This window comes from Peromyscus maniculatus, chromosome 7 (assembly GCF_049852395.1).
Source record: "Peromyscus maniculatus bairdii isolate BWxNUB_F1_BW_parent chromosome 7, HU_Pman_BW_mat_3.1, whole genome shotgun sequence".
NCBI classification, from domain to species: Eukaryota; Metazoa; Chordata; class Mammalia; order Rodentia; family Cricetidae; genus Peromyscus; species Peromyscus maniculatus.
In genome coordinates this window covers 116,521,651-116,545,772 of record NC_134858.1, presented here as the reverse complement: position 1 = coordinate 116,545,772, position 24,122 = coordinate 116,521,651, and the positions used below count along the sequence as shown (strand labels likewise).

At 48.4% G+C, this 24,122-nt stretch overlaps 1 protein-coding gene across 2 annotated transcripts in view; it reads right to left on the bottom strand.

Annotated features, from left to right (window-relative positions):
* Positions 1 to 24,122, bottom strand: part of Itga9 (integrin subunit alpha 9) — a 301,616-nt gene that overhangs the window by 18,615 nt on the left and 258,879 nt on the right. For both annotated transcript variants that reach the window (XM_076577318.1, XM_042282053.2), the window contains 3 exons: positions 14,962 to 15,087; positions 12,479 to 12,598; positions 7,509 to 7,610 (listed from right to left, as the gene is read on the bottom strand). In XM_076577318.1, coding sequence (XP_076433433.1) covers positions 7,509 to 7,610; positions 12,479 to 12,598; positions 14,962 to 15,087 — 348 coding nt within the window. The remainder of the gene's footprint in view (positions 1 to 7,508; positions 7,611 to 12,478; positions 12,599 to 14,961; positions 15,088 to 24,122) is intronic.

Sequence of the window (24,122 nt, the reverse complement as noted above, 5' to 3'; positions counted from 1 at the left end):
CTGTGGCTTGGCTAGAGACAAGGCCACAGGGGAAGAGTTCTACAATTCACTGACCACCAAATCTGAATGTGGTGTGCTCCCGAGGCCACCACAGGCACAGGTTGCTTCTAAGGGAGAGGGTCAGCTATAAATTACTCTGACTGATTTTTGCTTGCTGCTTAGAAAGTCCAATTCATCTGCAACAGTGCATGCACATGTGTGTGCACATGTGTGTCTGTCCAGATGGGGCTCTGGAAATCTTGAGGGATATGATTAATGGCCAGTGGAAGAGTGTGGTGGACTGGACATCTTGCTCCTTTAAAATATTATCCTCCTTGCCGGGGGGCGGTGGCACACACCTTTAATCCCAGCAGTCGGGAGGCAGAGCCAGGCGGATCTCTGTGAGTTTGAGGCCAACCTGGTCTACAGAGTGAGATCCAGGACAGGCACCAAAACTACACAGAGAAACCCTGTCTCGAAAAACAGAAAAACAAACAAAAAAATTATCCTCCATGGCTGTGGCTTCCTCAGGGACCAAGGACTCTGGGGGAGTCCCAGATATCCCGTTCCTGATTCAACCACAGTCCATTTCTATGTGGAAATGGAATCTGTCCTTTAAAGGGCCATGCTGATAACTGTGATGGTGGCTGGAGGCCACTGATTCAGAGTGGGGGTGGGGCTCCCTGTTTGTCTGCCTCACTCTTGCTTGGCCATCTCTTACATGATGGTGGCTGCTACTAACTACTGCCCGTGTGGATGCAGCACGCAAAGGGCTTTGTAACAAGGTAGCATTTGACTCATCTCAGTTGCTCAGGACCGACATGCCACACACTCCCTGTCCTTAAAAGGCACCGTTCATGTCAGTCTCCTCTACCAGAGTTACCAGTACTGGGTGAGAGTGGTGATCCTCTAACCAGTTCCTTGTTCTCACTCTTGTACATCAGGGCTGGTGAGCTTGCAGCCCAACCCGATGACCTGAACTGTGTCCCTGGGACTCACATGGTGGAAGGAGAGAGTCAACTCCCACATGTTGTCCCCTGACCTCCACAGGTGCACCATGGCATATGTGTGCCTGTACATATACATGCACACACAATAGATAAATAAATGCAATACAAATTCAGAGCGGCACGAAGAGATTGCCCAGTAGATTAAGAGCACCTGTCATTCTTCCTGAGGACCCAGGTTCAGTTCCCAGCGCCCACATGGCAACTTTCACACAACTGTATGGAACTTCAGTTCCGGAGGATCCAGCACTCTCTTCTGGCTACTCCATGGGTACCAGGCATGTGGTACACAAAAATAAAAGCAAGTAGTGCACATAAATATTTGTAGGCAAAACATGTATATACATTGTCTTAGGGCTTCTAGTGCTGTGAAGAGACACCATGACCACGGCAACTCTTATAAAAGAAAACATTTTAATTCAGAGGCTGGCTTACAATTTCAGAGATTTGGTCTATTATTTTCATGACAGCATGCAGGCAGACACGGTGCTGGAGAAGGAGCTGAGAGTTCTACATCTTGATCCAAAGGCAACAGGAAGTGAACTGTATCCCACACTGGGCAGAGCTTGAGCACAGGAGACATCAAAGCCCGCCCCGACAGTGACACACTTCCACCAACGAGGCCACACCTCCTAATAGTGTCATTCCCTGTGGGGGGCATTTCCTTTCAAACCACCACACACATAAAATAAAAATTAATACATCTTTAAACAACTGGAATACCCCCCGTTCCATGTCACTGCCTGCTGCTGCACACAGGAGCTTCCAGGGCGGAATTCCCTCTGCTCTCACTGGCTGTGTGTGCTGTGGAGCCGGCCTCTGTCCTCAGTCTTGTCTCCTGCCTTTTGTGGTTTAAACCTGCCACGCCATCTGGTCCGCACACAGCTTTCCCCTCGTGAGCCAGGGTGCTTCCTCATGCTTGGCAAGCTCATTCCCTCCAGCTTCCAGGCCTCCCCCTGATTCTGTTCTGCTCCGAATGACTCAGTGGAAACAAGCCCTTGTCAGTTTCCCTGTTGGGTGACACCCTTGCTGTCCTGTAGTAGTCGGCCCCAGGGTGGGTGGTATGGCTATGTCCACCTCCTCCCTCATTCAGCCCCCAGAGCCCAGCACAGCGCCTAACCCTAAGCGAACCCTCAGATACAGCCCCGAGCTGACTAATGGCAGCCACTGGAAGACATCACTTGTGCGTTTGGAGAACTGCACTTGGAGTTTTCTCAGTTTCTGATGGACAGAGTTTAATTCTCCCACAGGGATGGTGGGTAAAGAGGAAGGACCACCCACCACCTGATGGTACGGGGTGGGGGGTGGCTGGCAATAAATCACAACATAACTTGAGGTTCAAGGTAGGAAAAAAAAAACGCTCTCTGTATAGAGGGCATTTTAAACTATAATCGCCTCTAATTTGCGACAGCAAAACTAGAATTGAATAGCAATGCAGCCAAGGAATGGCAAGTGGCACCTCTGGAGCAAACTATTTTGCTGTGTGTGGATGGCCCCTCTGGCTGAGGTACACTGGTTTGCATCTTTGGTTGGGTCAGTGCTGGGGAACAGTGGGAAGGGACAGGGCGCTGAAGTCACTGTATGCCAGTCATTCTTCTAGAAGTTTCTTTAAATTAAAGAAAATTATGTGTATGCAGTGTGTCTGCTTGGCTGTATGTTCACCATGCATGCAGGTGACTGAGGAGGCCAGAAAAGGGCGTCACATCCCCTAGAGCTGGAGCTGTAGGAGGTTGGAAGCCACCTAATGTGGGGGCTGGGAATTGAACTCAGATCCTCTGCAAAAGCAGCAAGTGTTCTTAACCTCTGAGCTGTCTCTCCAGACCCTTCTAGGGTCTTCTCACTGGTGTTGTTGAAGCCTTCCAACAACTCCAGGGAAACAGAAAGCATCTTTCCCATGTTATAGATAAGAAAACTGAGGCTTGGTGCTTATCTGATCTCCAAGTTACTGAGTTAGGATGTCAACTTGGGAGTTTCTGATTCCTAAGAGGAGGCATGAAGGAAAGAGCGGAAGCCCAGGCCTGACCTTCTGAAAGGATGGCTTCAGAGCACATGACTGGGAATGTGCTGTCCCGACTGATTTGGCAGGGCAGGCTTATTCAGGCGTGCACATAGGATGCAGGAAGGAAGCTTCCTTCCGGGATCTGACCTAGCCTGAGGAAGGAAAACCCCAGCTGGGAAGAGGAGATCAGTGTCTGGGGGGAAGGAGCTGGCTGGACTCTGCAGATACCTCGCAGTTTAAACAAATAACTTAAAACAAGCCAATTATTTCCTTTTCGTAACAAGCATCTTTGCCTTGATCTCAGCTCATTCACCGAGAGTGGTTGGGCACCTTATCGGCACATGACTGAGTGCTTACAAGGCAGAGGGAAAGGGACCTCCAGGCTGCGAGTCCAGTGGTCCAGACACCACTCTTGGCTCAGCCAGTGTGAGATCTTTAGCTAATCAATTATTTTCTCTCTGAGTTGTAGACTCCTTTTTTTCACACGGAAGGGTACTGAGGATTTTCTAGGGACTTCTCTGAATTAATGATCCATATCCCCACATTCAGGAGGAACACATGGCTCCAAATGTATTTCCTGTCACACTGGCCCGGAAGCTTGCTCATTCTAGCACATTCTTTTTGTTCTGTTTTCAGACAGGATCTTGCTAGGTAGCCAAGACCGGCCTCAAGTTTAAGATCCTCTTGCTTCTGCTTCCCAAGTGCTGGGACTCAGGTGGGTCACCACGCCCAACTCACAGTTCTCAAAAGAGAGCAAGGCACCCAGAGCCCGCCAGTCATCCTTGGACAAGGCTCCACGCTCTCTCAGTAAGATGGCTGCTTGCCCTGGAAGCTCCCCCAACAAGGGGTCCAAGTGTCTGACTCCTGCTCAGATGCAAGCTTGGCTGACTGGTTACCGCCCTTCACGACTCCTGGAGCACACTGAAGGGGACAACTGTCACTATCTATGGCCCAGTGTTGGCTCTCCTCCCCAAGCAGTGAGTCACAGGGAACGACGGGCCCTGTCTCCCTGCCAGAACAGCTGATAACACCAGTGGCCTGGTCCCCAGGTACAGAGTTCCAGCGTTAGCTGGTGAGGGGCTCCTGCCTGACTCCAGAGTTGACAAGGAGTCAGGGGAGCTGGCCTCAGAGCCCAGGGCATTGAGTTCTTCAGCCCAGGGCTGAACTCAGCATGGCCCTGGCTCGTCAGGCTTCCTGACTCCTTTCATACCCTCACAGTCTGTTCTCCTGGCAATTCCGAGAGCTCTCAGATATGGTCAAATTCTAGCCCATGTTATTGGTTCCTCACAACCAGCCCTTTGACCTTGTGGTCATTGAGATCCCATCAAGGTCCTCAGGCTGGAGACAGAATAAACCAGACAAGCACCATTGAAGTTAACCTTAGATGTTACTTCTGGTGAGTGTGGTGGTTTGAATGAAAATGGCCCCCATAGGTTTGAACACTTGCTCCCCAGTTGTTGGAACTGCTTGGGAAGGACTGGAAGTCATGGCCTTGTTGGAGGAGGTGTGTCACTGGAGGTGGGCTTTGAGGTTTCAAAGGTCTGCACCATTCCCAGTTATCTGTCTGCCTAATGATTGTGGATCAAGGTGTGAGCTCGGAGAGGCTGTCCAGTGCCAGGCTCCAGTGCCCGGCCCTCCTGCCTCTGCCAAGCTCCTCACTATGATGCTCACGGACTCACTCTCTAACATCGTCAGCCACAAATAAATTCTCTCTTTTATAAGTTGCCTCGGGTGTGATGTCTTATCACAGCAATAGAAAAGTAATTAAGAGCAAACATCTCTGATGGATTCATTAAGGAGCAAGTCCTCAAAAAAAAATATAATGCATATGTGTAGTGACGGACAGATGCCTTGTAAAGCACTGCTGACCCATGACATAAACATAAAGGACACGCATGCCGAGGATGGACCTGGGGGCGGACCACTTGCCTGACATGTTTAAGGCTCCAGGTGCTGTGGGATAGTCTTTCCGTATGCTGTGAATATGTGTTGCTATCATTGGTTAATAAAGAAGCTGCTCTTGGCGATACATAGTTTAATAGAAATGGGTTAATTTAAGATAAAAGAGTTAGTTAGCAATAAGCCTAAGCCATAGACCAAACAGTTTGTAATTAATATAAGCCTCCGTGTGTTTATTTGGGACCAAGCGGCTGCAGGACACAGGAAAACTGCCTACACCCAGGCTTGATTCCCAGCATGGGGGTTGGGGCGGGGTGGGGGAGACGATACAAGAAAAAGCATTTGGTTTTCCTAATTCATCATCATGTAGCTATTCACAGTTAAAAACCGGATTATGTTCCTCCTCTCACCCATGGCATGCTGGACACCAGACACAGACACATTTCCTCATCAGCCCAAGGTTACAACAATCGGTGCCTAATCTGAAAGGCTGTGAAATGTCACCTGATTTAAGTCTGCTGGCCAGCCTCTGTGGAAATCCCCCTTCAGATGAGCAGTTGACAGGAGCCAGATGCTCAGAAAAATCATGTGTGTGTGTGTGGGGGAAATGTACTTCTTCTAAAACCAGAAGTCTTCCTACTCAGAGAAGATTTTTTTCCCCTACTAGGAAAGTTGAGAACACACTGGAGAATGGAATCTTAGTTTACGGACCAAAAAGTCGATGGTGGGAGGAGCCTTCAAGAAGGGCTCTCTTGGGATTCTCATGATGTGTTCCTTCCCCTCCCTGTTGGGAGCATGAAAAAACCAACAACAGCTTCTTGCCGATACTTGACAGGGAGAAGACTACCACAGCGCTCCAAACAGGAGAGTCAACGACTTGGAGCCCCACACCACGGTGCTGTGCGGCAGCTCTCTGCACCCCACACCACGGTGCTGGGCCGGGCTCTCTGCACCCCGCACCACGGTGCTGGGCCCCGGCTCTCTGCACCCCACACCACGGTGCTACACCCCGGCTCTTTGCACCCCACACCACGGTGCTGCGCCCCGGCTCTCTGCACCCCACACCACGGTGCTACACCCCGGCTCTCTGCACCCCACACCACGGTGCTGCGCCCCAGCTCTCTGCCCCCAGGGTGAAGACGACACATCCAGTGTTTTCTTTCCATCTACACAAGCAACCTCATCTGTTGCACACCTGTTAATTATTTCTATTGGCGGAGGCCGGGCATGTTTCACCCTATAGCGATCTTTAACCAATGCTGTGCCAGTGAGCAGGGACCACTGCTCTCTCACTTTTTAGAAGCAGCGCTGAGCCAGCAGCGAAGTGGTCAGAATGCAAAGAAAAAAAGAAACAAGTGCCAGCCCCAAATATTTGACCTGTCAGAAAAACTGAGCCAGAGTAGTGGAGGACTTGAGTTTCATTCTGGGCAGCTTGTCCATGTGAAAAGAGGTCAGGACGGACAGACGTGAGATGGCTGAGCCCTCAGAGTGCTGTTATCCCTGTGGTTTTAGACACCCCAGACTGGCTGATGTTCTCATGATAAACTCAGTGGAAGTAGAAACAGGACTGGGATGTTACTGAACTTAGAGCTCACTGCTTTAGCTAGACTGGCTGGCCATGAAGCCCCGGGGAGTGCTGGGATTGGGGGCCCATACTGCCACATCCGGCTTCTTACACAGGTGCTGAGAACTGGAAATCACCATCCTTGCCCATCCAGCACTCTACTGACTGAACCATTGCCCCAGCCCTCACATCCCAGTACTATGAAATGGTGTATCTCTGTTGTGGTTGGGAAGTAAGTTCATGATCTTTTTCTGTGCAACTACATAACTCTTCTTGACTTCCCTTCCTAAGTTTGTTAAAGCAACACAGATTCTCCAAGAGAGGGCAAGTCTCCCTTGAGAGAAGGTAAAATCCACGGGAGGGGATGCTGAATAGCAGCAGGCCGCACACCTCCTCAGCAGGGCAGTTCCTTGGCTCTCTTCCCTGTCTATTCCCCTAGGACTGGACTTGGGAGAGTGTCAACCAGCGGATGACCCTTCCCTCCTCAGGAACAAGAAAAAAAAATACAGAATTCCAAGGCCTTCCTTTTTGTCCAATGCCTCCCTTACCGGACAGCTAAGTTGTGAGGTTCACTGCCTGCTCTGAGGCCTGGCAACTTGAGAGGAAGAAAGCCTGAAAGAGGTTCTAGGTCTTGGCAGCTTGACATGGCCTCTTTAAGACAAGCAAGCAATTGTTTACCACCCGCCCTCCCCGCTGCCCCGTGCTTATCCATGGAACAGCATAGGCAGGAGGCAGAAGAGAGTTTAGGGAAGGGCCCTAGAGAGATAAAAATAGCTCTGGCTTCAGAGTGGAAATCCAAGCTCTGTTGAGGATACTTCCAGACAGTTTTTCCTTTGGCCAATCACTACCAGCAACTCTTGCATACCAACAGTGTCCTAAGAACAATGTTAACACAACAACAGAACCATGAGGCCTTCCAGGGGGCCCTGGAAGCCAGAGCAGGCATGGCTTTGGGTCTACCACAAACCCTTCATCTTGGCTTAGAGAATTTCTTTCCCCTCAGATCCCAGCTCCAAGCCCCAATCCTCTGAGGAGAGCTGTCCCAGGGCAGCTGACTCACCAGAGTCTCTTCTGCGTTCCCATTAGCTATCTCCACCACTCTCAGGGCAGGATCCACCTTCACCTTGGCCCGAGCCATGAACTGGATGACAGAGGAGCTGTCCTGTGGAAGAAATGACACACTTCGTGAGATGGATTTCAAAAGACTCGCCCACGAGAGAGGCTACGCGGAGCTGAACTCTCAGGGCTCCATGAAGGTTCCAAACGCATTTTCTCACTAAACTAGCAGCTTCCCCATCAGAGGCACCCGTGAAGACATACACTTTGAGCCTCTCTTGAGAAGTCCTTTGGATGGGGGAGAGCGCAGAGTCACCATTGATTGCGTTTACCAGAAGGGAGCATGCAAGCCTGCGTGCTGCGGTTTCCAGTGGTGAGGGCCAGATAGCTGGTGATTGATACTGACATATTCACAAAGAGTAGAGGATAAATAAAGCTGTTTAATTGTGGGCAACAAATCCCAGCCTGGCATTCCCCAGAAGGCATCTGACTCCCATTTCTAGTCATCTTGCCCTGACCACAGTCCTCCAAACCATGAAGGCTTAGTTATTCTTAACTCTTTCTCTGCTCTTGAATGAAGCTCTCTAGAAGCAGAGGCCACTGAGCATTCGAAGAGGGTATCTGATGGAATGATGCTGGGATGCGGTAAGGTGGGGGAGATAAACATCTAGTTTATAAATCAGGTCTAAGGGGCAAAGGGGGGGGACCTCTGAGACTGCCCGTTGGCAGAAGCAGCTGGAAACCTTGCTGTAGGCTCAGTTTCAAAGCCACAATCCAGATAACTAGCACATGACTCCAAAGCAGGGATGGAGAAGATGTGGGTTGGCAAAATTCGGGCCTCAGGAAAAGCCAGCATCCCAGGCCAGATGGGGCCTTGCTGATTGTAGAGGCCCCTTGCTGCCCCTGCGGGTGGCTGGGCTCTGCCAGCCAGGTGTCTTTAGTATCTCCACCTGCTGATTGAGGACCTCTGTCACTTGAGGAAGCCACGCCTGTGTGGAATTCAGGGTAGGCTTCTGGTAGTTAGATTAGGCCTAGTCAAGAAGGTGGAGTGTCCATGCTGTATGGCAGTTTCCTGGGATTGAAACCTTTTCTCCAAGAGGGGATAGAAGGTTAATGTGATGCAGGAGGTAAAGGAGAGGTCACGTGTCTGGGAGAGTGAAACTAGGAAGAGTCTGGAAACCCCGCCCAGCTTTATGTTCTCAAGGCCACTGAGACAAAGGATCACCTACTGTTTACCCATTACCCAGTCCCAAGCTCCCTGTAACACTAACAGAAAATGGGCAAACACCTACCCTGGCTAAATGTACCAAGAAACAACGAAGGCCTCTCCCTCTAGACATAAGTTCCAAGGGGGACTTTGCTCATCACCCAGGAAACCACAGAGACCACCCTGGAGCGCCACAAGGGGGCTTTCCATGGTATACTTTACCTGAGGGTTGTGTAGAAATTATTGTTCTTTTAAAGACAGCTTAAGCGTTTTATAAACACGTATCACTTGTCTGTATTACTGAGCTTTAATGTGGTGTTTCTAGACACTCACAGGAGTGCCGGGCTCCTGTGTATGTGAGCTCCACTTGAACTGCAGAGCTACACATGCACTGGTCACATCTAACATGGTTATTAAAATTAATGTTAATTATGTATATTTGTGTGTGCGCGTGCGTGCGTGCATGTGTATGCGCACATGAGTGCATGTGCCTGCAGAGGCCAGTAGAGGGTGTTGGCTCCCGTGGAGCTGGAGTTACAGGAAGCTGTGAGTCACCATGTGGGTGCTAGGAACTGAGCTCTGTCTGGTCCTCTGGAGGAACAGTCAGCTCTCCAGCTCCCCCATCTTTTTTCCCTTATCACTCCCCTCCTTAATGAAAATACATTTTTAAATGCTTCTTGGAGGATGGTCATTCAAAAGAATATTTGTTTCATAAAATCTTCCAGCAATTTAATAATTTTTTAAATTTTGGTTTCATATATCCTCTATTTATTTTACATTTAATTAACTACATAATTAATTTGTGTGGTAGTATTGGAGGTAATGTACAGGCCCTAGCCTGCATGAGAGGTCAGTAAAGAGCTTTCATTGGTCAGTTTTCTCCTTGCATCATGTAGATTGGGGGGATGGAACATAGGCTGACAGGCTTGGCAGCAAAGTACCTTTACCACTGAGGCATACACTGTCCTCTGATACTGTATTTTCTCTCTCTATTTTTTTTTTGACATATAATTCTGACTTTTGGACAGAATTATAAGGACTTTTTAAAGATTTATTTATTTATTATGTATACAGAAGTGGGTGCCAGATCTCACTACAGATGGTTATGAGCCACCATGTGGGTGCTGGGAATTGAACTCAGGACCTCTGGAAGAGCAGTCGGTGCTCTTAACCTCTGAGCCATATCTCCAGCCCCGATACTGTATTTTCTATTATGAACCATCATTATCACCACCTTAGAGATTAACCGTGATAATGACGGTTAGGTTAAAGGCCATGCAGATGAAGGGCTGGCCTACAGCAGGCCCCTGGTGGCTGTGAAGAAGGCCTCAGGGACACTTTCAAAGAAATCCTATCCTGTGATGATTTAAAAAATCAGACCCAACATTTCAAATGAAAACTAGATGAGGTTAAAACAATAAAACCTCAAATTCCCTTGTCTGGAGCCAGACCTCGAGGTCAAAGGGAAATAAACACAACTCTAGGCTGAGGCCACAAGGTCTGTGTTGATCCAAGTCCTCAGGGAGACCCAGTGGCCCAAGGGTTGACTCTCCCAAAGCACTGTGCGAGGGTCCAGGCCTGCAACAGTTTCAGACGCAGAGGCAGCTGGGCCCCATGTGGCTCCCCAGCCAGTCTTGTCACAGCTGCCCTCTGGACCTAAGTTCTGCTGGAGGGCCACTCAGAGAATGAGCCTCCAAGGCCCCGTGTGACACCCCAGAGCTGCCACCTCCCTTGCCTGGGGCTCCGTTGGTTTGATTGATTCAACAGTTCCTGGGATGTGGTCCTCCCTACATCTGGGAGGACTGTCACTCAAAAGAATATTTCATAAAATCTTCCAGCAATTTAGTAGTTTTGTAATTTTGGTTTCATGTATCCTCTATTTATTTTACATTTAATTAACTACTTAGTTAATTTTGTGTGGGAGTGCTGGGGGTCATCTACAGGCCTTAGCTTGTACAGCACTGGTCCTTGGAGACAGATTCGGAACAACCAGCTTGGAGCTGCTCACAGTTACACTCAGCCCCTGTGACCGAAGGCCAAGCAGCAGCCATGGGACAGAGGGTGAAGAAATGCCAGAGAGGTATTCACTGTTAGTGCCATCGCTCGGGGACAAGTGAGTGTCACAGGAAATACAACTGTCAGCAGCACTGGCTGAGACAGGCAGGCAAGCGTCTCCTTGGAGGAGGATGGTGGAATATAGTTCACACCTAGCCTCCTCTAACATTGTCCTGTAGAAAGTGGGTACACCAGGGAAGCCCTGAGTGTGAGCCCAGCTTCCCCAAACCACTTTCCAAAGTAGGGAACCCTGATGGCATCCAGCTCTCTGGAGTATGTGGAGACTGTAATAGCTACAGCAATGAGGGAAAACAGAGTCAAGTCAAACCCCATCCTCCAGTGCCTGCATCTCCTCAGGCTGGCACATCACTGCTGGGTCTAATTAAAAGCTGACCATGAGATGGTTCTGATGGTACCTGTGGATGGCTTTATACACACCATGTACAATTAGTCTTTTCAAATAAAAATAATTAGGAACTCTGAGGCTAACACGTATATTTTACCTTCATGTCCAATTATTTCTATAACATTCTGTGGCACCAAGCCTCTCACACTCAGCAAGCTCTTACCTTAAAATAAATCACAGCAAACCTCTATTAAGGGCTACTGATTTGCTGACAGGGATTTGGAACCATATTTGATAAACTCGCAATAGCAAAGTGATCTGTGGTTCACAAGTTCGACTTCTTTGAGGGATCATTTGAACAGGCAATCAGGCAAACTAGGCTTCATGGGTCAAATCTGGCCCTCTGCTTGCTTGTGAAAGATAAAGTTTTATTAGGCACATAGCCATGCCCTGCATTTGAATATTGTCTGGGACTGCTGGCAGAGCTGAATGGTTGCAAATGACTTAATTAGCATGTGCGTCTGTGCCATATACACCCCACTGCAGCGATGAACATGCATAGCCCAACACAAAATCAACTTATTTAAAACACTGAGAGTTTGTTTGTTGTTTTCGTAAGTCAATAAACAGTCTCAAGCCTGACTTCATATGTGACCATAGCGTGTCACAGTGTCAAAAGACTGAACATTCATGATCTGGCCCATAAAGCCTAAAACAGTTCTTGCTAGCCCTTGACAAGAAAAGGCTGGCCAATCTTTGATCAAAAACAAACATGATCCTCAAATCAGCAGAATTTGTGAGCTCGTCAGAACAGCAGCATCTCAGATTCTATCCCCCAAAGAATCTGAGGTTTTATAAACCCAAAGAGGAACACACACACACACACACACACACACACACACACACACACACACACTCTTAGTTTTTCCAGACAGAGACAGGGTTTCTCTATGTAGCCATGGCTGTCCTGGAACTCACTCTGTAGACCAGGCTGGCCTCAAACTCAGAGCTTCATCTGCCTCTTCAAAGGCGTGCACCACCATACCCTACCTGCTAGCCCAAGGAAAATTAAAGAATGACAAAATGGATGGGCAGATGAGAATGTGGGAAGCTGTAAAGATGCTGACTGGCCAAGTCTGCATGTAGCAGTCCCAGCATTCTGAATTTCTAATAAACTCTCACCCATCCTTGGATTAATCTTGAACACTGAGTGTCTGGTATTGTTTCTCAGCAACATCTGGCAGAAGAATCACCAGTGGTGCATGTGGGGAAAGTTTGACAAGGAGCAGCCTGAGTGTTGCAGGGAACTGATTCCAGGGGTTCTGGGTAACTCCCCAATAGTGTGGCGGGCCGGCCAGGGACTCACCTTCTTCAGTATTTCTGTGTTCAGCAGCATGTATAGGTCTATGGTGCGGCTCTCTTCTTTAGGGAGGGCGCTAAGGTTGCAGCGCACTGTTAGACAGAAACTCCCTAGCTTTTCACAGTCCTGAGGAGAAAATTTCCAGATGGAATTAAGAGACGAACACGATCCAAAGCCATCTATAGGGCAGAGCATCTCTTATGGCGAATGAGGCAATTCCAGGATAAAGAAATCAAGAGGGATGAAGAGACAGGGCCCCGGGAGTGGCTGATAGCAGACCCTGCCCAAGATTCCATCCCCAGCTCCAAAACACAGAGTATAATAGGAATTAGGTGTGCCTAGTCACAGAATACATATGTCCTATAAAGTCATTTATAAAAAAGTGACTTTTAAACAAATATGGTATGAGGGGAGGTGTTGTGTAACCTGAACTATTTCCCCAATTTTTTCTGTTTAAAACTATATCTCATAATTCTATTACTGTTATTTAGTATATAAATTGTATTGCTATAAAAAATAGCTTAAAAAAACAACTATAATGTACCCCCCCCCCCCCCGGAACCTAAAGAAGATGTAATTATGTTCTGTCACCGCCAGAGGGCGGTGCAAGGATTTCTGACCTGGTGGGCACTAGGGTTCTGCACCCTAGTCTCTGAGGCAGTCCAGGACTAGGCAGAAAGTGGTTCCGTGGTTAATCCTACTGAAAAGCTGTATTTCACAAGGAGAACCAATTCTTCTCAAAAAGAAACATGTACATGTCCTGATGTACTTTTACGAGTTTTGAACAAGAATACTTTCCAACTACGGCCAATTCTGCGAGAGTTGTGACAGGTACTCATCATGTGCCTGTTTCTGGTGGGGACCTTAGAGAACAAAAGAGCCGCATGACTCCTTCTCAGGGAGACACATAGACTGCTAAGTGAAAGTTTATTCCCAATGATCAAGGAGGAATTTTCCTTTTGTGTTTTGAAGTGTGTCATTATATGTACACACGTATGTATATACCTGTGTGACGTATATATATGCCCCTGTGAAGTTTCCCTTTCAGGGGACATTTTCAGCCTGATCTCTGACCTGGAGTTGTGTGTAGCACACAGCCAGATGTCACTGTATCTAACTGTCCCCTAGGGCCTTTAAAAAGGTGGGCCGCCCTTGCCACGTGCGCCAGTGGTCAGCTTGATACAATCTAGAATCCCAGGAAGACAGTCTCCACGAGGGACTGTCTGGATCAGGGTGGCCTGTGGGGGGCTGTCTCTGTTATGCTGATTGATGTGGGAAGACCCGCCCACTGTGGGCGGCACCATTCCCAGGCAGGGTGTCCTGAACTGTGTCAGAGTGGAGGAAGTGAGCTGAGCACAAGCAGGAGAGTGTTAACTCTTTCCATTCTGCTTCTTTGCTGTGGATGCAAGGTGACTAGGCGTCATGTGACTTCTGCAGAGGCTGCACCCTGGGAACTGTGAGCTAAAACTAACCCCTTTTCTTCTAAATTGCTTACGCCAGGGTGTATTGGCATAGTAAAAAGAAACAAAACTGAGATGGCATGCAAGTGAAAAAAGAAAATCCAAACCTCTAACATCAGACAGTTGGGCTTCTCTATGGGGTGTGAGATGTGCCTGAGTGTGGGGTGTGTTTAGGTGGAAGTAAAGAGCTAAAGAAATGTAATCAGGATACGGGAGAGGCCGGCTTTGGAAAAGCACCAATGAGGTAAAACACACACAGTAAAAAGAACAAATTGTGAGTAAACATCTTATTTTATGTATGTTTTCACCTGGAGAACCACCCTGATCATGCTACCAAACATTTTTGTCATCTTCATTATTTCTGAACTTCTTATACACAAAATATTCCAGAATGTTCGTTTGTTCTTGACATCTTTCATTTAGTGTAATTTCTGTGAGACTTATGTTGTATAGTGTATGGAACACGAGTAGTTATACGTTATTTTTCATTGTTCTATAATATTCCTGAGTATGAATATACATAACTGTTTATTCATTATGCTGTTGATAAACACCTGAATTGTTCTGATTTTAGCTACTATAAAACTGCTTCAAATATTCCTGTGTCTTTCAATGACACATGCATTCACTTCTTGGGGATAGACCCAGAAATGGTGTGTTTTTCTGGGCTGCAGAATACATATGTGTTTAATTTTAATAGAAATTACTAGATGGTTTCCCCAGTGTGTTGTGCAAGAACTATGACACTTTTGTAGATTCCTTCTAGAGGAGAAATCATTTACATCCTGTTTGGTGGACTGTAAATGTTTTCTGTTTGTCAGACAATGGAATTTGGAATATAAATTTAACATCTTGATTGAAATCCTGGCCTGAAAAATAGGATTTGATCACAGTCCTTGAATCTTTTTGAGCCCGCTAATGAAAACCAGATTTGAGAAGAAACACGGAGCGGAAGGACTGGCCTCTCGCCTCCGACGTGCCTTCCTGTGAGCCCGCCCTCAGGGTCCCAGACACTAAGCAACTTCTTACCAACACTTTCCTTCCAGATTTGGTGAAAAAGGCAAAGATGGTGTGGAAGATATTTTCTTGTTCTTGAGGGATGATGCAGGGGGTTGGGTTCCTTTGGAAAGAGCAGTTGCCCTTTTCTTGGCTCACCTGGAAATGGAGAGCGATCCGTGAGAGCCAGCAGATTAAGAACAGGTCTAGAATCATCCAACACAGCAGCAGAGCACACATTCTCCTTGATACCATTCTCCAGAAGGCAAGGGTGTTTTGTGAGACAGGAATTTAACTGTGTTTCCCAGCCTGGCCTTGAGCTCCTGGCTTCAAGACATCCTCCTGCCTCAGCCCGCCTAGCAGCCAGGGCCACAGGCTTGCACCACAGCTCTGGCTGAGAAGTGTTTGAGGCATAAGTTTGTATAGAAAATGTGGCTATTAACTCCTCAAATGCAAACCAACAGCTCTAACCCTCCACATTCTGATTCCCAAGCTCATTTACATAATTCCTTTCAAACAGGCATTTAGGAGACAAAGAAGTTGAAGTCCCTTGCTAACAGAGTTAAGAGCCCTGGTCTGGAGCTCAGGTCTTCGGGGACCTTAGGTCCATCAGAATATAAATGGGCCTCATGCATGGCCCACTGCTAGAAGTTTTTAGAATATTCCATGAAGCCATCAGGATGCTGTAAAAACCCTTAAGATCTTGAGAGGTAAAAAGGGCATCAAGAATTGCTCTGGGTCCTCATTTCTGCTCCAGCTGGAGTATCAGCCACATGGTGGGTACCTGAGATTTGGATATGTGGGCTCTTGCTCTTTCCTCTCTCAAGTATGTGGGACTCCCCTTGCCCTGCTTGTCCCTTGAGTGAACAGTACTGACAGGCCCAGAGGAGACAGTCTTCTACCTAGGAGGTCCAGTGAAGACCCCGGGGTCTGGCCACCATTCCACACAGCTGGTCTCTGTCCAGAAAGGCTCAGAGCCCTGCAGGACAGACACACTAACCCTCACTGAAATCAGAAGTGGGCAAAGGGTTCCTCAGTGCTCCGAAAACTGGTGCTTTGCGGTTCCAGGCAGGGAGAGGATTGCTAAGCCATGCTAGCTGGTTTCACACAAGAGGCCCTGGTGTGGGAAGATGGTGCTGACATTGGCCGCAGGTGCCAGCAGAGAGGGGCGGGGCCGGGGGGCTGGGAGTGGCAGCCAAGGGGCGAGAAATAGCCAGGCCTTGGTGTCAACCTGGAGGGGCAGAGTCACAGCTCAGAATTCCACTGCTTCCTCCAAGGGCATCTCTAGGGTGGCATGTGAACAGGGAAGTGATGGTCAGGCCATCTGATGCCTTGTGACAATCTGACCCTGGTGGAATGTGGAGACAGGAAACAGAGTGAAGCCTTGTGGATGAAAGTCTTGGCTGCTGCGCCCCTGACTGTGGGTATGTGGGAATCATTTTAATCAGGAAATAACCGCTTTTCTGGGAGGCTCAGGGTGGTCTTGATTCACCAAGAGAATGAAGGCTCCTGGGGTCTCCATAGGGTCTGATCTGGAGCAGCTAAACTCCAGCCACTCAGTTCCTGACCAGGGTCATTATAGGGAGGCGTTCCTCTAGACAGGATGGGTAGGTCACAGTCACGGACAGTAACACCCGAGACCAGCTTTGAATGTCTTTTGCATTTTAACATTTGATTCACAGTAGTCCCACGGGACAGGGCCATTTCTAGTGTCATTTTAAAGATGGAGATACAGGAAGAAGAGGAAGGCAGAGCAGGCCACACCCTAGTACCCACAGCCCAGCACGAAGGGCAGGGGCCAAGGATGGAGTGTGGTGGGAGCCAGGGAGGGCATTCATCCATCCTCTTTTTACCCAGAGTTCTTCGCGGTGACTCATTTGGCCACTGAACCCCTCCGCCCCCAAAAGGCTGACTCCTGGCCAGCCCATGGGAGGTGCCAGTGCCTGCAGCTGGGAGGCCAGGCCACTCTGTGCCGTCTCGGGGTTGGAAGGGGAACAGAGTACCCCGGAATGTTGTTTTTGGATGGCAGTAGTTCCCAAATCAGGCAGTCCTTGGCCTTGGCTGACAGATAAGGGACTTGAGGCCTTAGGTTCAGTGACTTGTCCAAGGTTACGTGATTGGCTGTGAGCAGCAGCCCGCACCCAGTAAAGGGAACTCAGAGAGCAGATACTGCCCCTCCCACATTCTCTTATCCCCCTCCCCCCCACATCACTAGTTGCACTACACACACACACACACACACACACACACACACACACACACACACACACACACGCTCCAAAGCTTTTACATATGAGGAAAAACCCAATCTTCCTGGCTCGTTTCATTTAGCATGGTAGCCTCCCATTCCATCCTTTTCCTGTGTCTGACGTAGTTCACTCATCTTTAAGGTTCAACAAACCTGTGTCTATAGAATACACCTTCTACCTCTCTGTTGGTGAGGTAGGTTCTATAATTTGACTATAGTGAATCATGTGGCACATTTTAAAAAATGTATGTGTCCATGTTTGTGTGCATGTACACGTGCACGCAGAGACCAGAGGCCGACCTTGTCATCCCCCGCAAATACCATCTCCCTTCTCTGAGACAGTCTCAGTGGCCTGGAACTCATCAGTTAGACTAGATAGCCTGGCTGGTGACCCCCAAGCATCGTCCTGTCCCCATCTCTTCAGCACCAGGATTACAAGTGTGAGCCCCCACACCCAGGTTTTTATGTGGGTGCTGGGGACCGACCTCAGGTCTTCATGTTTATAGGTGAGCATTTTACCCGAGTTGTCTCCCAGCCCTATAGACACACATACACTTTCTCTGTTTTTTGTTTGTTTGTTTTGTTTTGAGGCTTTTTTGAGACTGGGTTTCTCTGTGTAGCCCTGGCTGTCCTGGAACTCACTCTGTAGACCAGGCTAACCTTGAACTCAGAGATCCATCTACCTCTGCCTCCTGAGTGCTGGGATTAAAGGTGTGCGCCACCACTGCCCAGTTACACTCTTGAATACTCAGTGGCTATAGTCCAGCTCTGTCGCCTCACAGCCATGACAACTTGGGTCTCCAGAGTCTTGTTTCCTCATCCATAGGATTAGCAGATTGGCCTACATGGTTACTCCTACAAGCTGATCCCATGTTTCTAGGATCACACGCACATCTTCCATGGAGCATGGGGGCACCTAATGTTTTTGTAAAAGTACTTCTCTGTGTACGTGTGAGTAGAGGGAGGCGTGTGTGCCCTGGTGCACATGTGAGGTCAGAGCTGGTTCTTTCCTACCATGTGGGTTCTGGGAATTGCCTCAGGTCACCAGGCTTAGCAGCAAGCATCTGTACTCACTGACCCATCTTCACAGCCTGGGTCACCTTATCTTCTGTTTTGTAGACAAGCAATTGTTGAGACCCCATCCTGTGTTCTGGTTAGTTTTGTCTAAGTGACACAAGTTAGGGTCTCTCTGGGAAGAGAGAACTTCAGTTGAAAAAAATACCGCTATCAGATTAGCCTTGGGCAAACCCACCAGGAATTTTCTTGACTAATGACTGACGTGAGAGGGTCCAACCCACTGTGGGCAGTGCCATCTCTGGGCTGTGGTCCTGGGTGCTTCATGGCTGAAGCATGGCAGCCTCTGCATCAGTTCCTGCTTCCAGGGTCCTGTTGAGTTCCTGCCCTGATTTTCTCCACAATGGACTGTGAACTGTAAGTCAAATAAACCCTTCTTCCCTCCCCAAGTTACTTTTGGTCATGAATGTTTATCAAAGCAAGAAAAAGCAAACTAGAATGCCCTCAACTTGACTTTAATCATCTTTTCTCAAAATCACCGAGAAATAAAGCATCCTCTCCCGCATCACACCAAGCCCCACTGTGTTCATGTTCAACAGCCTCATCTTTCACTGGCCGAGGGCCCTGTGACCCCTGCTCCTTGCTCACCTCTGCCCACTCATTCTCATACTTTCCCAGACTGCTCCAGGCCAAACGCTTCCCATGACAGGGCTGTTCCTCAGCAGGACCCCTGGGAGTCAGGGGAGGTCCATGGCTATTGGAATTTGTACAAAGGAACTTACCAAACCCACAACCGGGGACCAGAGGACATGGGGCACATTGTTGAGGCTGGATTCTGCTGAGGCAGTTATTCAGGGCTCTCTGTTGTTATCTATCCCTCAAAACCCTGACCCCAAAGAAAACATGGTGTAAGCTGAAACCAGGAGATGGTGATAATGCAGGAGACTTAAGAGCCCATGCTGTGGAGGCCAAGAAGACATGGCTATCACGTGGTGGGACAGTCATCCTGCCATGGGTCTTTGGAGGAGCCTGGGGAGGAAATTCAGGGAGAAAGGAAGAGCAAAACCTGAAGGTGCACACAATAGCCTTGAGTTCAGCCTGGGACAAGCATCAGATGAAGGCAGGAGAGTTGGCCTGAGCAGAGGACTCCTGCTGTGGTGTGATAGTGCCCCGCACATTCACAGGTTGATGTACCTGGAGATGAGACCTCAGAGAGGTCACAGAATTAATCCATTCAAGTACAGTGGGGCTGGTGGATTATCATGAGATTGCTGTCTTTATCTGTCTATCTCTCTTTCTTTCTATCTATCTATCTATCTATCTATCTATCTATCTATCTATCTATCTATCTATCTATCTATTTTTGGAACGGTCTCACTATGTAGCCCTGACTGACCTAAAACTCACTATGTAGCCCAGGCTGGCCTTGAACTCATAGAGATCTACCTGCCTCTGCTTCCTGAGTGCTGGGATTGAGGTTGTGTACCACCATGTATGCTAAGACAGCTGTCATGACTCATGACCCCTCACCATCATTACTCTGTAACAAGAAGTCCGCAGGGGCCAGCACTGCACCCCTGGACTTTGTAGCTTCCTAAACCATCTGCCACACAAACCTCTGTTCTTTATGTTGTTTTCCACTTTGCACAACAAAGCAAGGGCCTGTAAGCAAATCTCAGGAGTAGGATGGTTCTGTAGAAGGATGCGGGAGCCAGGGGAGGCTCTGACCCAAAGAGGAGGACGTGTGGTCTGAGGTGTGTGGATTAACCCGCCTCAGCACCAAGGAGTCAAGTCCACTCAAGCCTGTAGAATACACTTCTTTTTCTTTCCTTTCTTTCTTTGTTTCTTCAGAGCTCTGGCTGGCTTGGAACTCACGATGCAGACCAGCCTAGCCTTGAACTCACAAAGGTCCACCTGCTCCTGCCTCCCGAGTGTGCACCAACACAGCTCTTAACCGTGCATCTGAGCCCCGGATGGCCCTTCGTGTCAGCGTTAGCCCACTCTCCTGATCACACCCCGGCTGGCTGGGGTGTCACCGAGAAGGCCAGCGCAGTGTGCCTGCTCCACAGTGCACGGTCAGCGATAGGCGAGCGGAAGCCTGAAGGAAGTGAGCATCACGCAAGAGCCCTGTTTGGAGCCACCCTCAGTGCAGCAGGGGGAAGTGGACCTAAAGGTAGCCGAAAGCTGCTTCGAGGAAGCAGCCCAGGAACATGTGTCTCCTGTTACCTCACGCCTGTCAGCCGACACTCTGCTCCCTGTGACTTCCCGGGCCACTTTTCCGTGTCAGATTACATAACCACAGCTCATGGCGACTGGGTAAACATGACCAGCCCCACGACTGAACTGCTGGGCCTCTCCGAATGCTCTGGATTCTCACGCCCTTTGAGGTGGGAAGCCCGGGGAATGTTTTGAATGCCAGCTCTGCTAATTCAATTACCAACTACCTACTCTGGGAATGGAGATCTCACAAGACATGGTGACCCCATCCATCAGGAAGGGCTTACTGTGCTCCATAGTGGTTGTGGTGACACTCATTTTAGGAGTCACTAAAATGCCTGAGAAATTGGTTAATTACACCTGACCTCACATAAACGAGCCAATTGCATTCTGTTTCATTCAGCAAAAAGTGAACTACGTTTATATTCTTGTCTCTCATTTATATCTTGTATTAAATTACATTGCTGTGAATGACTGCCAGGTGTTTCTTGGTATTGCCTGATGAACAGTAAAAGATGACATTGTTTTCCTAACGCAGCCTAAGATTTGCATGCTCAGTGTCCACTTCAAGCCTAATGGTACCGCAGACACAGAGAATCAGACACTCAAAATCACCCCTGATTTGTTCTGCCTTTCCAGCTGTGACTGGGTGGCTTAATGCAAGGCCAGAGACCAAAATAACAGCTGTGGTGAGTTCCTGATTGTGAATGCACCCAGCTTTATGTTACCCATGTCTTCAAAGGTTGAGAACACAACTTCCGAGGGTCAACGTCCCATCATTCAAAGGCAATGGGGTGCTCAGCCGTGGATTCTTACACTTTCGTGGAAGACTCCTTACATATCAGTTTGGCATGTGATTTTGTGTATGTGTGCATGTACACATTCCTATACATGTACATGTGTGTCATTGTGTGTCATTGTGTGTGTGTGTGTGTGTGTGTGTGTGTGTGTGAGAGAGAGAGAGCATATACTCCAGAGGTCAAGGTCAGGGGTCTTCCTCAGTCATTTCTTCACCTTATTCTTCCGAGACGTGGTTTCTCAGTGAATCTGGAGCTCACTGGTTCAATTAGAGTAATTGGCCAACATGCCCAAGGGATTCTCTTGTCTCTGCCTACCCAGTTCTGGGGTTATTGCTGCACAGTGCCATGCCTGCTGGGAATCTGAACTCAGTCTCTCATGCCTCTGGGCCTAGCACTTTCCTGGTGGAACCACATCTCCAGCCCCGAGTTCTGGTTTTTCTGATATTTATTTCTACATGTAGCTAGAAGTTCCAACACACAATCAGAATTCCAAAGAGGGAAGCTGTTCCCATCATCACAAGCTCTAAGAGGTAAGCAGGCAGGAGGCTCTAGCTTTGGTTGGCTCTACCCCCCCAGTGCTCCAGACCCTTATCAACAAGGACCTCAAACACATGGTTTTGTTGTTAAAATGGAAAGGAGAAACAAAGGCATGTGACAGCTGTCCACAGTAAGAGCCCACTTGAAATCTGCAATGTTGGGGGCAGATCAGGATCCCCAGAATAGTCTAGTGACCTTTAATCCTAGAAAGAAGAAGAGTGTAAGCTTATTATACTTATTCATTCAGGTGTGTGGCCCGGCAGCAAGAGCCTTTATCAGCTCACTGGCCCAAGAGTAAATTTAAAACCCTGAAAATGTTGTAACTTTGACTTCTAATAGAACGCCATTTTCTAAAGAAAATACTTTTCTTTTCAGTTTCTTGATCCCCAAAGGCCACCTCACTGGGGAAAGCTGTGTTCTGTCTGTAAGGTTAGGAGGTGACTGAGAGCAGAGAAGACACAGAAAAGGAACAAAGCCATCACCGCGTCCGAGAGAGAACAGCCTCTCTGGGTGCCTGCCATCTCTTACGCTAACAGAGGAATGCCTTTTATCTCCACCAGCTTTGGGGCTGGTTAGCGCAATGCTTTCACCCTCAGTCCTGTGGTGACTCTTTGAGGGTGATGAGCCAACATGCTGGAGAGTCAAGAGTGCAGGCCACACCAGGTTCCCCATAAAAGAGAATTCATTTACATGTAATCAGAGAAAGGTGGGCCCCAGAGGAGGCCGTTTCACAAGCACGGGATGGCCTCTACTGGAGTTAAAGTGATACAGATGGGAAGTAGCTTTAGAGATGAGGTGACACAGAAGAATTTCCAGATGTGGCTGGATTGTCTGCAGTGAGAGATCAGGCGTAAATGCGTTATCTGAGCACTTGACACACAGGTCAGAAATGCTCGCCTTCCACAGACAATGAGACACTCTGGAAGCAGGAAGGTCTGCTGATTTGGATAATGAATGACCCCGTCACCCTCACCCCACCCCCACCCACCGGGACACAACACAGACCTTGGAACTGTATTAGTTTGTTTAAATCCCAGTTTTAGCTCTTGGATCCCTCGACAGTAGAGAACAAAGTCCACGTCCAGCCAGCTTTGGAGCGTTCACTCTGCACCTGTCAGGCACATTATCTGACGATTCCCCTTCTCTCAGAAGCTCTGTAACCATCTCCTGGGTGCTGTCTCCCATCATGCTCTAGCAAACGTTTTAGAGGCTCTTCAGAGGTGTGTGCACACCAATCGGCGGCGGCCAGGGAAACTGGTAACTGCTGCACTGAGTCTCGGGTTTCAAGGGGCTCAGGGCAGTCTAAGGTGTGCCTCAGCTCTAACGGCCAGGAAATTAAAGAGGAGGCAAAGGTGGGTCCCCAACGGCCAGGAGACCATTACTTCTCGGGGACTGGTAATGCCAAGGCAATTCCTTTTGGTCAGAAGGAATTTGGGGTGCATGTGAGAAAGCCATTCCCCATTTTTTTTTTGTGTGTGTGTGCTTCTGAGGCACACTCAATTAGACCTCAGCAGGTTAAATGAGAACCATGTGTTTCTCGGCAGTGGCTGATGAGCTCTGTTTATCCTCAGTGAAATTTCTGTTACGGACTTCTTAATAACCCATCCTGCCCGCACCAGCAAGGCTGGGGGTCACGTTTGTTTTTAAGGGATGAAGGGAAATTGACTGTTTAATTACCTACTTTTAAGGCCTATTCATGTTGGGAACCAGAAAACACAAGTCACCTAAGCGGCAGCGTGCCAGCGGGCCTGCCTGATGGCAGGGAGGTGTCCCGGCAGCTGGAAGCACAGGGCATCTAGGCTCCCTGGGAAGGATAGGCACCTCAGGTCAGCAGGGGAATGGCACTGCTGGCTTGATTTATTTCTGATGTCCACACAGTTCAAAGGTCAGCTTCTGGCCTGTACCATGTGCCGGACTGGCTCTAGTCCCCACTTCCAGAGTGTGTGAGTGCAGCAGACACACTGTAGGGACACACACTTGGCCTTCCAGCCAGACTCACACAGACCGAGTGCCCAAAAATGCAACTAGCACTCTAGAATTCAATCAATCATCTCTAACTATTGCTGCAGAATTCAAGCAAACATTTCCCTTCTTTAAAGTATGTGGCTCCTGCTGAGAAAAAAAAAATTAAACCTTATCCTGACCTATTTCTGAAACTTGGCTATGTGACTCACATCTGTACATGTACATAAAGAAGAAAAAGAGAAAAAAAAGTGATTTAGGGCCACAGACAAGATCAGCCGATATGTAAGGGGGGTTATGAGGAAATAGGACTACATAACAACTGTCCCCAGGTTTGTGGTTATAAGCATTCATCAGGGTAAGGGGTTCAAACAGATTTGAAAATGGCACCTTCCTTTTGATGCTGAGACTGAAAT